Source organism: Capra hircus, chromosome 25 (assembly GCF_001704415.2).
Source record: "Capra hircus breed San Clemente chromosome 25, ASM170441v1, whole genome shotgun sequence".
Lineage (NCBI taxonomy): Eukaryota > Metazoa > Chordata > Mammalia > Artiodactyla > Bovidae > Capra > Capra hircus.
In genome coordinates this window covers 37,567,075-37,581,540 of record NC_030832.1, presented here as the reverse complement: position 1 = coordinate 37,581,540, position 14,466 = coordinate 37,567,075, and the positions used below count along the sequence as shown (strand labels likewise).

Sequence of the window (14,466 nt, the reverse complement as noted above, 5' to 3'; positions counted from 1 at the left end):
ACTCAAAAAAACCCAGTCATCTGAGGAGCTTGGGTATGGCACATCATACCATTTTCTTAAAACATCATGTTTACACTGGATGTGGACTGAGACAAGACTGTAGAAGTCAGCTGTGGCCAGATGCACACGGGTCTTTTTTCACCTTTTATTTATTAATTTATTTTTAAATTATTTTAAGAAATTGAGTTCTAATTAACATTATTTCTGATCAGTCGCTCAGTCACCTCTGACTCTTTACAACCTCATGAACTGCTGAACGCCAGACTTCCCTGTCCATCATGAACTCCCGGAGCTTGCTCAAACTCATGTCCATTTAGTCGGTGATGCCATCGAACCATCTCATCCTCTGTCACCCACTTCTCCTCCTGCCTTCAATCTTTCCCGGCATTAGGGTATTTTCTAATGAGTCAACTCTTCTTATCAGGTGGCCAAAGTATTGGGGCTTCAATTTCAGTGTCAGTCCTTCCAATGAATATTGAGGGTTGATTTCCTTTATTATTGACTGGTTTGATCTCCTTACAGTCCAAGGGACTCTCAGGAGTCTTCTCTAGCACCACAGTTGAAAAGGATCAATTCTTTCATACATGACTACTGGAAAAACCATAGCTTTGACTATATGGACCTTTGTTGGCAAAGTAATGTCTATGCTTTTTAATACACTGTCTATTTTTATCATAGCTCTTCTTCCAAGAAGCAACCATCTTTTAATTTCATATCTGCAGTCACCATGTGCCGTGATTTTGGAGCCCAAGAAAATAAAGTCTGTCACTGTTTCCATTGTTTCCCCATCTATTAACATATAATGTTGTGTTTGTTTCAGGCACACAGAAAACAAATAGGTGGTTGCCACAGGGGAGGAGGTTTGAGGAACAAAGAAAATAGGTGAAGGGAATTAAGAGGTACCAACTTCCATACATGTTATATTAGTTTCAGGTATACAACATAGTGATTCCATATTGTAATACATTACAATTTCATCACCTCAGTAAGACCAGCAAGCATCTGTCACCATGTACATTTGTGACTGTATTATTGACTATATTCCCTATGTGAACATTACATCCTAGTGACTTATGTATTTTCGATCTGGAAGTTTGTACCTCTAATTCTGTTTACATATTTGGTCTATGAATATTTATTAGAAGGATTGATGCTGAAGCTGAAGCTCTAATAGTTTGTCCACCTGATTCAATGAGCTGACTCATTAGAAAAGACCCTGATGTTGAGAAAGACTGTAGACAGGAGGAGACGGGGATGACAGAGGATGAGATGGTTGTATGGCATCACTGACTCAGTGGACATGAGTCTGACAAGCTCCAGGAGATGGTGAAGGACAGGGGAGCCTGGTGTGCTGCAGTCCATGAGGTTGCAAAGCGTCAGACATGACTGAGCGACTTAATTAATTAATTCCCTTCCTTGTGGTCTTCTGAAACAACAAATAAATGAAATTATACAGTAATTGTTTTTTTCAATCTGACTTATTTCACTTAGCATAATGCCCCAGGTCAATGTTTAAAAACCAAACACTTTATTAAAAAGTGGGCAGAAAACCTGAATAGACATTTTAAAGATGGCATACAGATTGCAACAGGCACGTGAAAATGTTCAGAGTCAACTCATCATCAGGAAATGCAAGTCAAACCCTTAATGAGACACCACCTCACACCCATCCAAGTGACAAATCATCAAGGAGACAAGAAACAACAAATGTGGGCGGTGATGTGGAGAAAGGGGAGCTTTCCTGCACTGTTGCTGGGAATGTAACTTGGTGCAGCCATAGCAGAAGACAGCGTGGAGATTCCTCAAAAAGCCGAAAGAGAGCTACCATAAAATCCAGCAGTTCTACCTCTGGCCACTTATCTCAAGCAAGGGCTACTTTGAATATGTGCCGCTATGCTCAATGCAGCACTGTTTATAATAACCAAGATATGAAAGTAACCTACACGTCCAACGTGGGTCTTGAATTGCTGTCCCACGGCATTTGGGTTTAATTCTGTGGATGATGGAAGTGGTTAGAGAGATTTGAGAAACAGAGGAATAAGTAGGGAATTTCCTGGGTGAGGCCAGTCTAGGGTTGGATAAAACTCCTTAGCAGGTTGCTGCACTGATTAGGAGAGACGGCCAACACTTTGCTCCTCTTTTGCAGCTAATCTGTGATGCTCATCTATTCCCTAATTTTACACCTCCTGTGTCATTAATTCCCTTCATTATGGTCTTCTGAAACTTGTCCCCCTCCTCTGATTCCTCCTTCACTCCTTGGTTTCATTCATCGTTTACTTCCTACTTTCTTGGAAACCCAAATGGTTCTGATTGTGACATGTCAGGACTATTTGCAACATGCTTTATCTGCTGACACCATGAGTTCATGAATACATAAAATTTAGTCTGGTGCTCTATTTTTTTGTGGCCACTAACAGCTTTAGCACTTACTACAAGAATAGTAGCATGATGAATAGTGTGGAAGGAGATATTTATCCCATAAGAGGTTGACACAACCTGCCAGGTTATTTCAGGAGGCCTCTTGGAATCCAGGCAAGCATGTCTCTGGCACAATTTAGAATTATGAAATCTTGTTCCATGCCCTGCATTCATGGTTTAATGTTTGGGCAAGATTCTTCCCCACCCTGAGCTTCTGTTTTTACATCTGTAAAGTGGGAATCAAACAACCCCAGCACTGCTTATCTCAGAGTTTTAGATAAATCAGTTAAGAGAGATGTGAAAGAACTTTCCTGGCTTCCCTGGTGGCTCAGACTATAAAGAGTCTGCCTGCAATGTGGGAGATCTGGGTTTGGTCCCTGGGTTGGGAAGAACCCCTGGAGAAGGACATGGCAACCCACTCCAGTATTCTTGCCTGGAAAATCTCATGAATGGAGGAGCCTGGCAGGCTACAGTCCATGGGGTCTCAGAGTGGGACACAACAGAGTGACTTCACTTTTCTTTTCCTGAAAGAACTTTCTAAGGTGTACTGTGCAGTAGAGATGTTAGTGATTCATTTATCAAGAAAGAGAAACTCAGGAATGGAGTTGAAAGTGAGCAGCCATGAGGTGCTTCTCATCCCTTTGCTGTGAAGTCCATGGAAGTGCATCTGCTTAAGGGCATGAGTGTGTGTTTCTTCATGGTGGGATGTGTGTGGGTCAGAAAGAACATCCCTGTACCTCACCCCAGCCCCTACTGACTGGCTTGCTAGGGGCCCTCACCTTGTCTCTGTGTTGGGGCAGTGCTCTGGTCACAGACCCGTGATCTGTGAGACTGGAATCTAACACACACATCATTCCAGAGCAACACGGCCTCCCCATACTGTGAGCAATCCTCTCAGCCAGTGGACAGGCTTCCCAGAAGAGGAGTCACCTCTAAAAGGAGAGGAATAGCAGACTGACGGGGCCTCTTGCATCACTGAGGCCCTGACACCCTGCTCACCTCTCCTGATATCTGAGTTTAATGCGCAACTCCATGAGTGTTCTTTGATTTCCATCTCTGACTGATTGCTAAGGTCTGAAAAGATAAGCCATGTATCTCTGATGAGGACACTGTGTTTTCAAAACATGTATAATTAGTTTACTTTGGCTGTACTATAACTATTTCTCTCTATTTTCCACCTGAGTAATATCTGGCTCTTAGTCCCATCTGCACATGAAGCAGTTGGGATAGAGCTTTGACCATGCCGAGGCCGTCGGTACACAAATGACCAGATGAGAGACGTGAGGTGTGGGGTGCTCTTCAGGCACACACGTCTTCCTTCACAGTTTTCGTATGTGAGGTTTTTCAAGTCAAGTGTGTCTGGCTGTGGAATGAAGGGTACAAAGATCATGCCTTTTGTTATTTTCCCTTGCAGAGCAGGCCATTTGCCTTTGCTAGGACGTGGCTCTGGCTACACATTTTCCCCAGGAATGGCTAGACTATTGACACTAGAGACTCCAACCAGCTGGACCAGGCCCTGAGGTGAATTGGGAAGGTGATGGTGTGTAAGGCTTAGTGAGAAAACCATCATATCGGCATATGCATTTTGGAGGAATGTGAAAGTATGTAGTTTCCACAAGGATTTTGTTTCCAAGAAGAATAAGAAAGGCTGTGGGTTTAGCTGAGTGAATTAAGTTGTCAGTAGTTATCAGATGATGTATTTTGTGTTCCTCTCAGTGAGGAATATAGACAGGTGGGTCCTCAGGACAAGCACCTGTCCTTGTTCCTACTGAGGTGCAATGAAGTTCAGGGTCTGCAGACCCATGGGGGAGCCCCTGGGCAGGGGTAGACATGGAGACAGAAGCCAGAATTGTAACCAATGTGCTGCTTTAGCCTTGAGTCATGAAACAGCAAACGCTGAATATTGGCATTTCAGAGCAGAATATTTGCCATATTTCTTCATATTATTTATAACATGTTTTGATCAATAGCTGTTGGGAAGCCACTTGCAGTCACTAAGCCTCACTTTCTATATCTGTAACTGGAGGATTGTAGCATGACCCTCTTTAAAACTATGCCATGTGTGCGTGTGCTTAATCATTCAATCATGTCCCACTCTTTGCAGCACCTTGGCAGTAGTCCATCAGGCTCCTCTGGCCATGGGATAATCCAGGCAGGAATGCTGGAGTAGGTAGCCATTCCCTGCTCCAGGGGACCTTCTTGACCCAGGGATCGAGCCTGGGTCTCCTTGTACTGGAGGCAGATTGCTTATAGTTGGGCCACCAGGGAAGCCCCAAAGGTACCCAGGGAAGGTACCAAAAGGGAGCAGAAATGTATCAAAATTCCTCGGACTTTCTGACTTTCCTTGAAGATCCTCTTCCAGCTTCCCTGTTCTGTCCTTTGTTGGTACTCAAGCTGCCATCCATTTCTCTCCTTTGCTGCCTCTCTCTAGGGCTCCATTTCCCCAGGGATTCCAGAGGCATGCCCCATACTGAGCTCGGTTGTGTGTCTCACTCCCTCCACCCAGAGGCTGCTCCCCAGGGAGGGGACTGTATGGCTTCTAGCCCACAGTCCAGCGCAATACTGGCTCCTGAATTAACTCACTTGGATTGAAGCAATGGACAGATAAATGTGTTCAGACATTTCAATTCTCATTGGAATTGTGGATTTTAGCAGAGGCCTCCTGGAAGAAGTGAACCCTAAGATGACAGACTCTGATGGTAGAAACTTCATGCTCCATGAGAAGCTCCCAAGGAAATAGAAGAGTGCAGGAGAGGTAGTTTGGACTTACTGCATTTTACTAATGAGACTTCCACCCACTCTGGCCAGTATGGGACAGGCAGGGAACTCTCAGGCCAGACTGAGGGACATGTGTGTGTGTTTCTTCATGGTGAGATGTGTGTGCATCATAAAGAACACCCCCCTACCTGACCCTAGAGGTTGCAAGAGATGAGTATCACTTTCTGCAAAGGAGTGAAAGTGAGAAAGGATAAAGGGAGAAGGAAGTGCACAAACACACGTCTTGTGTTTCTATTAAGTTTTAAGAACATTTGAGATTTTGTTTTTCACATAATCCATGGCTATTCAGGTCTCGCAGACACATGACATGATTTAAAGTACTGATAATGAGCCAATGTAATTTCTTGATGCTCAGCCCTCATCCTGCTCCCATCAGGAATTCCACACAGGTAGAGGGAGGCCTGGGCTTCCCAGGTGCCCCTAGTAGTTAAGAGCTTGTCTGCCATTGCAGGAGACATAAGAGACGCTGGCTCGATCCCTGCATTGGGAAAATTCCCTGGAGGAGGGCATGGCAACCCACTCCAGTATCCTTGCCTGGAGAATCCCATGGGCAGAGGAGCCTGGAAGGCTACAGCCCATGGGTCACAGAGTCAGATATGATTGAAGTGATTTCAGTGCACAGGGGTGGCCTACCAGCAGGTGATGCCAACTGCTACTATAGGCCTCCTCAGTATCAGCTCCTTGTTACCCAATAAAAATTCCCTGTCTGTGCATGCTAAGTTGCCTCAGTAGTGTCCAACTCTCTGCGATGCTGTGGACTGTAGCCCTCTAGGTTCCTCTGCCATGGATTTCTCCAGGCAAGAATACTGGAGTTGGTTGCCTTTTCCTCCTCCAGGGGATCTTCCCATTCTAGGGATTGAACCTGTGTCTCTTAGGTCTCCTATATTGGCAAGTGGGTTTTTTTTCTTTTACCACCAGTGCCACCTGGGAAGCCCCCAAATCCTCTATGTGTCCAGAAGTGGGAACCCATCTGCTCTGACCCATCAACATCCCACGTACCCCAGAGATAACATGCCCTCACGTGATCTTTTTGGAATCCTGTTGCTGTACGTGCCACATTACTGGTGGCTAAGCACATTGGGGTCCTCTTGGCTATTGGGCTGCTTTTTTCTCTCTCTTTTACACCCTTTGATCTTGGATTGCAGCCTTTCCAGAGAGAGGTGAGCATTCTTTGATCTAGAATCTGACTTGCAGGATACTCTGAGGGTGGGACAGGAATCATCCTGAATTGATACCATTGGTGCAGCCATCACCCTCTTCTCCATGTCCTGCCTCTCCTTCTGGGGCCCTCTTGTCAACAGGATCCTGGTGGATCCTCCTGAAAACACAGAGACAGTGACCAAGACCCAGCCAGGCCCTCTTGGTGTGTCAACAATTCGGGAAGATGGCATGGCCACCAAAGAGCCACAGGGAGAGGGCACGCAGGTGCCCAGTGGTCTTACCTCTACCAATTCAGTCCATCTACCTTTCGGGATGCGCACTCTGCAGAAAGCAGTCTGCTAGGTACCTGGGACATGACTCGGGCACGTGCCCAAGCTCTTGATCCACTGAGGGGACTAGGTGTGGAAACTGACTGTGGTGTGGGAGATAGTAGAATTGTGTGCAGGGGACAGTTCCCCAGAGGACGAAATTGTTATATCTGCTCGAGGAGGCTGGTTTGGGAAATCTTTAACACAGATGTTCTGTCTGAGCTTTATTTGGACGAATAGTTAAGAGCCTACAAGGGACACAGGAACATTTCTAGGCAGAAGAAAGAATTGTATGAGTAACAGTCAGCACAGCTTTCTTGTTTGACTCCGTGGAGGAGGAGATGGCACCTGACTCCAGTATTCTTGCCTGGAAATCCCATGGACAGAGGAGCCTGTTAGACTGCTTCCATGGGGTCACAAAGAGTGGGACATGAGTTAGCAACTAAACCACCACCACCATCTTGTTTGAAGGATTTCAAACATTTTGGACTGCAGGCAACCATAGAGATGGGGCAGTTTAGAGGAAAATTAAAGCCAGTGGCTTTATTTGAGTTTCTATAACCTTTGGGCTTGCTGATAACATTGATTGAGTTGTTTATTGATTTCCTACAGAATATGAACTCAAGGGAGGTCAAACTGTAATGTGTATGATGCTCGGCCAACTACCAAGGCAGAGAGGGCTCCTGCAGGTGGAGCCCAGGTGGCCTTTCTGTTGGTTGCAGCTCCAGCTCCACCTCCTTTCTAAGCACATAAATCTCCCTACTGCACTAAATCTCCACATGAAGTGAACAGAAGCTCCACACTGAGGCAGGCAGAGAGTAGCACACACAGCTGAAAGGAAACTCAGAGGAGGGAATCGCCAAGAAAAGTGGCCATGGAGCTAATCCCAAGCTTTTCCCTGGAAACCTGGGTTCTCCTGGCTACTGGCCTGGTGCTCCTCTATCTGTGAGTAACCATCAGGCTCATCTCCTCTGTAACCTGGGTCTTGGGGTGCTTAGCAGAAAAGGGGGTTCCCTTAGTTTTTTAAAGTTCAAAGTAAATGGAGGAGAATTGCTCTAGCATCAGGTGCTATGGGCACCAAATGGGTTATTATTTATCTTAACCACATCTGTTGAAGGAGTTAGCTTTACTCCCGAGTTGCTGTTAGCATAGTTAGGAGGGGTTGTGATATTATTTGCTCCTGAGAATGACCCTCTGACTGACTACCAGTTTGCATGGACCTAGAGTAGTCAACCAGAGTCCATCAAGGGCAAATTAAAAACAACTGGCCCACGTGCAGCATAGTCCTCACTGATTCCCATGGCTGGGAATCCTGGAGGCAAGGAGCAACGTGGGTTTTTGTTTCATTCTCTCCGACTTGGATTCTGTACCTGCTGCAAGAATCATGAGGAATGTTTGGCCCCTTTGTCACTCAGGAGTTCCTGCTCCAGACCCTCTTTCCAGGTGTCATTTACACAAGGCACGGGGTACACTCTGACTTTGTTTGGAGGCCTGAGACCGAGCACCCTTTTTTTCATACTCATCCCTCCTCCTTTTCTGCGCCCCTCCTCAGGGCATCCATTCCTAAGACTCAGTTCCTGCACCCTGTACTCTGCAGAAATTATCTAGTTTCCAAATGAGAAAGCTTAAGATTGGAGGAGAGTTTGTAGAAACTTTGAAATTATATTCATTTTTTTCACCTTTTCTTTCAATCTCTGGATGAGTTAGAATCGGTATACAAATTTATTTTCCCTGTGATTTGAAATCTACTAAGCCTACAAGTCCATTCTGAAGGAGATCAGCCCTGGGATTTCTTTGGAAGGAATGATGCTAAAGCTGAAACTCCAGTACTTTGGCCACCTCATGCGAAGAGTTGACTCATTGGAAAAGACTCTGATGCTGGGGGGGATTGGGGGCAGGAGGAGAAGGGGACGACAGAGGATGAGATGGCTGGATGGCATCACTGACTCTATGGACGTGAGTCTGAGTGAACTCCAGGAGTTGGTGATGGACAGGGAGGCCTGGGGTGCTGCGATTCATGGGGTCGCAAAGAGTCGGACACGACTGAGCGACTGAACTGAACTGAAGCCTACAAGAGGCACAAGCCCGAGTCCAGTTTGGATTTTAAGTGATTTTTCCCTAATAAGTATGGCACAGGAGGTTGAATCAAAACCATCTAGTAGAAAAATTCCTTTCAATGTTGAGATTCTGTTATCATGCATTAGGTTGGGACAGGAGTTACTTCCAATGAGTGGTTAGAGATACCCCTGCAAATCACATTTGGATTCTGTCAGTTTCATTTTCACTAAGTGTAGGGAATCATGATGCCATGAACGTGGGTAATATTAACCTCATTTTAATTACTTGAAAGAAATATTAGGAAATTAAGGTATTGCAGCAATATATTTTCTGTCTGATATTATAAAATAATGTGGAACAGTTTAATTTCATTCTATTTAGGACTAGATTTTAAAAATTGATGTGAGTATTTCCAGCATGTGTTTCTTCCCTGAAGGATAAATAAGGACTGTTGTCCAGTACCTAGAAAGGTATGTAAATAAATTCACCCTCTAGAATAATGCCTTGAATATGAATCTAGTGTAGTAAAATATTCCTGTGATATATCTTTTTAAATATACATGTCCGGCAAGCTATTTTAATCTCCAGGGCAGATGAGTATACAGGCCTGGGAGCCGGTGATGATATGAGAGGGATCCAGAAAGAGATTGGGATGGAGGGGAGAATATTCCTCTTTCCTCAGAGCAGACCCCCCTCCCCATCCTCCCAGAGATTCTCCTCAGACCCGGTCCCACAGGAGGTCAGCAGGGTTGCTATCACATCTGCTTGAAGCCTGGGGTGAAGACACAATCTCAGTCACACTGTGTGTGGTCCGTCTGACAGTGGGGCTGGTACTAAAGCTAGTGTCCCCACCAGGCAAACATCCCTGTAGTCTGAGAAGGTACTGGTGCAGCCAGGAATCAGCTGCTGCAGGCAATGCTCTTGTTATGCCAACACAATGTAAAGGCTGTAAAAATGTTGGCTTTATCTTTAGTCCCTTCCTTTTTACCCAAAATAGCATTATTGCACGAACCAAAAAGTGAAGAGCTAGAAAGAAGCCAAATAATTCACTCAGTCCACCTGCTGCCTTGGTGGAACCACGTGAGTTTAGACACTAGACCAGAGCTTTCTGTGGGACCAGTGTTGCCAACACGGTTACTCAATTGCTTGGCATCACTTTTGAGTTCATGTACCACACTGAAGGTTCAGAAGCAGACATTGACTTGCCCTGTTTGTGAAGAGAAACAGGAAAGGAAGACAAACAAAAGGGGGAGCAACTGGGGTGGGAATAGCCGAGGCCACCCCTTTTGTGGCAGTTGGTGCCCACACCTCCACCACTTGCTCTGGAGGAGAGAGAGATAAGCCAACTGTGCTTCGTCAAGGGACCTCTGTGTGTGCTTCCAGCATAGGTCTGTCCATGAAATTTTGGGGGTTTCTCTTATCACATATTGTAAAATTGCTGGATTTGTGCAGAAATTTGAACCTGTGCTACCTTAAAGGTTACCTTCCAAAAAGGAGAGACAAGATCTTCATTTAATATTCTGAAGTTTTTTATGGTCACTCATTTTTTGTCACACAAAGTGTCTTTTGCTCTACATGGGAAGGTAACAGAAGACTGGGAACCCAGATATCTCTTTGCTGAAAGTGCCTGTAGGGCATTATGAACACACACAGCATGTTTTCAACTATACCTTACTAATTTAACTCTACAGAGTTAGCCTCGGAGGCCTAGCAGGTTCACATTTAAACCATAGATGGCAGTCTCTTCCTTCAGCCTCTCTTTTCCTGCACTTTGTCATCTCTCAGCAACACCAGAATGAGCAGGCTTGCAAAGATCTAGAACCTGGAGTTGTGGGCTTGCACACATAATACATGAAGGATAACCTTCAGGCAGGCCTGTGATAGGGAGCACCAGCTTGATTGGTTTTTAAGATAGTTGAAGTGCAGAGGCTTTGTGATTGAGCATCTTTAGAAAAACGAATGTAAATCAGGCACTGGGCTTAGCAGGTGGTTGGAGGACCTGATGCCATGAGTTGGGGAGTGGTCTGGAGACAGATCCTTTAGTCATTGATTCATTTATACAGTTTCAGGGAACAAAAGAGTCAATCACTGCAACTTATTTGTAGTTCAAGTCAACCAAATTGAACACAGAGCCATGGGTGTAGCTGAAAGGTGCTCAATTTCTATGATGGCAATGGAAGCCTTGAATGCAGTTTTCATTCTACAGACAGGAACACTGTGCTTGCTTTAAATCCTGCTCTTGAAGACAGAATTAAGAAGAATCAGATCTTGAAATGAGGTCAGATCATGGAGGGAGCTCTGAGGCATTGGCCACTTGATGGGAAGAGCTTACTCATTCAAAAAGAACCTGATGCTGGAAAAGATTGAGGACAGAAGAGGGTTGGATAGCATCACTGACTCAATGAACATGGGTTTGAGCACACTCCAGGAGACAGTGAAGGACAGGGAAGCCTGGCATGTTGCAGTCCATAGGGTCACAATGAATCGGAAATGACTGAGTGACTAAACAAGAAAACATCAGAGGAAAGGAGAAGGATGAGAACAAGGCCAAGGCAGAGCCTAGGAACTCTGTCACTGAGTGGATGCAGAAAACCAAAATCTCAGGTTTGATACAGAAAGAGAAAGTTTCCCCTTTGTATCTAGAATGAAAATCTCTAAACCATGGAAGAATCAACTTACTAATTACATATGAATGATTTTTTTTGGAGGAATTATAGCATAAACCTCTCAGGAGCTCCAAAATTATAAACATTTATCAAGCATCCACTCTAAGATTGGGACCATCAAGATTTCAGCTGCTATTTATGGTCTCACTGTGGAGGAGGGAAAGAAGATGAATGAAAGTAATTATTGCTTTTGGAATTGCTGGTATTTATTGCTTACATGTTACTTCTCTAGGCTGATGGTTCCAGTTCTGAATCACTGACTAGCCAGCTCCAGCACTTATTCCACAATTCCTGACCTGGATTTTCTCTTTCACTTCATAGATATGGAACTTATTCACATGGACTGTTTAAGAAGCTGGGGGTTCCTGGCCCAAGACCTCTGCCTCTTTTTGGAAACATTCTGTCCTACCGAAAGGTGTGTGTTGTTTGATGTCCCTTTTTTGCTTCTTATGGTTGCAAATCCCAGCTGAGTTCCATAGTAAATATTCTCCAACTCAGTAGGCAGTTGTCAGTTTTCATATTTCCCAGAAATGGCATCATAGGCCCCACACACACATGCCCTCTTTATCCCAGGCCTCTATTGTCAGCTGTTAAGAGCCTCAGGTTTGCCTCCTCAGACAGTCAAGCTCTCTTGGCTGAGTCAGCATAGGACTTGAAGTTCCATCTTATAAGCTTTGTGAAGAGGATCTTCTCTCTGCCAGGTGCAGATTCCCAGCAAGGCAAAGTCTTGCTAATTATCAGGAGAAAACCATGAAGGGATGCCTGGTCGTGACTCATTAAGCAGTGTACAATATAGTTAGATGAGTCCTGTTGGTAGCATCAGCTCTGGGTTCCCTTTTTTCTCCTTTCTCCTGAATTGCTTGGATGCTTCAGTTCTAATGTATCAGGTAATTTGCACATACTTGGAGTTTCTCAAGAACTGCTAATGCCTGCAGGTTTCTTTTCTTTTCTTTTTTTTTTTTTTTTTTGCATTTTCTGCTTTACCTCTTGCTACACATGACATCTTTTGGGATAAGAAAAATGGAACAAAAGCTTTCTTCTTTTCTGTGCCTTCAAAGCAGGCAACTCATGGATGAATTTGAGCAGGGAATGAGTGTAACTGCGGCAAGGTTGTCTATTTACTTCAGCTATTTAACCACTAAATAAGTTGTGGAGGTTTTTAAAAATAAGGCAGAATCACATATACAAAAATCACTAGAAAGGATATGATTTGACAAAATTATTAGAAGTTTAATTTAACTGAAAGGAATGTACCAGGTGGCAGATGGACTGTGAATTCTGATATTCATTCCTCTCTGATGCCTCCCCAGGGCCTGGCCCCTGAACTGAAGGTTGTGAGCTGAGTTCAGATGTGCAGGGGCAGAGCCCTGTGTGGAGGCTGCTCTCTGGCTCAGATTTCCTGTCCTGCAGACATGAGGCTTGTTTCTCAGATCCTGATTCTCCCAACTGAGGTCTTCACTGTCTCATTACTGCCTCAGAATTTCCTGAATGTTTTTCCATCTGAAGAAGCAGTGATTTCCTCTCTACCTTTCCCAGGTGAACTCCTTAGGAGATGCACCCCAACCCACAGTTCTTGAGCCCTTCATTTACTTGTTAAAGCATTAAATATCATGATAGAAACTTAGGGACAGGCTTTTTTTAAGTTACAGAAGTAAAACCTCAGGCCAGATGTTTAAAACGCACTGTTCTTTATATATCTGTGGCATCGCCGCATCTTTTCTGTGCTGAGCTGGAAAACTAGAAGGCGAGTCCACTTTGTCATGCATTCAGTCACTCACTCACTTTCTCATGGAACACACACCCCTTAGACGTCTTTAAAAATCTGGGAGATTAGAAGACATTACTGGTGCTTTAACTTCCTTATTCTGCTGAAATTCTAGAAAGAGCTCATGAGATAAATGAAAAGGCTGTTAAACTAGGAGATGAAAGTGTGTGTAGGAAACCCTTACTTCCCTCATTTCCAGTTTTGTCACATGCCCATGGTGGATTAGAGATTAAGAGATTTTAGACAACACATGCACAAGCAAAAAGCCTTCAGAAGACAAGAAGTAATTAGTATTCACTGTCAGGGGTAAGTGCTTAGTATCTATAATATTCAAAGAAAATTCACGAGTGGTTTTAAATTGTCAGTTACAAATATCTCCTCTACTTTCCCTCCTTTCCCTTAAGACATTTGTGAATAAGAACTTCCCTCCAACTGCCAGTGAAAAATAGTAGTTTTGTGAATTAGAGATAGAGTTCAATACAGGATGTTAATAATGTAATATTGTTTTTCCTTATAGGGTGTTTGTGAATTTGATGAAGAATGTTTTAAAAAGTATGGGAAAATGTGGGGGTAAGTATTCTGAAAACTCCCATCGGACACACTTGTTGTAATAATCCTGCCCTCCCCTGGTGGTGTGGAGGGCACTCTCAGTCCAGAGCTTCTTGGAATGAAGTCATTTGCTGTAAAGCTTGCAGGCTTGTTCTACCAGAGATCCCAGAGGCCGCAGGTATCCGGGTCCACAGTCTGAACCAGGCCTGGGGGGGGTCACAGGTCATCACTTTTCTCCAAACTTTGAGGCCCAGCGACTCCTAGCATCACTTTCTGTCCAGGATCTCACTCTTCCTCCCCTTTTCCGTTTTTCTCTCCTTAGGTTACCTTTAGTTGCATAAAATGCATTATCTCAGAACATTCTAATATGTGCTCATAAATGAATCTTATGACCCTTTTCCACATGATTCTCTTTTAATTTAAACCCAATATCCTTTATTTAAATTCTGGATTTAATATGTCCTTTCGGAAAAATTGATGAAGGTTATAGGTTAACATAATGGGAAATCATATTTGCTTAGCTTTTTACTTTCTCTGCATGTATGGAGTTTGTTTGTTTGTTTGTTTGTTAATTTTCAGGTAAGATTTTCCAATAGAATTGTATCCAGTGATTGTTTTATCTACTGTTTTTCTCCGATTTTGAGGAGATGTAGGGTATATATATCTAACCCAGAGTGTGTCAGGTGGGCTTTAGGAGCTGTTGGAGGTTTGGTGAGAGCAGAGGGAGAAGTGTCTTGTGGTGCTTCTTTGCCAACAGCAAGTG

At 44.1% G+C, this 14,466-nt stretch overlaps 1 protein-coding gene across 1 annotated transcript in view; it reads left to right on the top strand.

The window, feature by feature from the left end:
- The window catches only part of LOC102168966 (cytochrome P450 3A24), a 47,478-nt gene continuing 40,454 nt past the window's right edge, over positions 7,443–14,466 (top strand). The window contains exons 1-3 of the mRNA XM_018039890.1: positions 7,443–7,610; positions 11,711–11,804; positions 13,672–13,724. Of these exons, the coding sequence (XP_017895379.1) occupies positions 7,540–7,610; positions 11,711–11,804; positions 13,672–13,724 (218 nt within the window). The 5' untranslated portion in view covers positions 7,443–7,539. The remainder of the gene's footprint in view (positions 7,611–11,710; positions 11,805–13,671; positions 13,725–14,466) is intronic.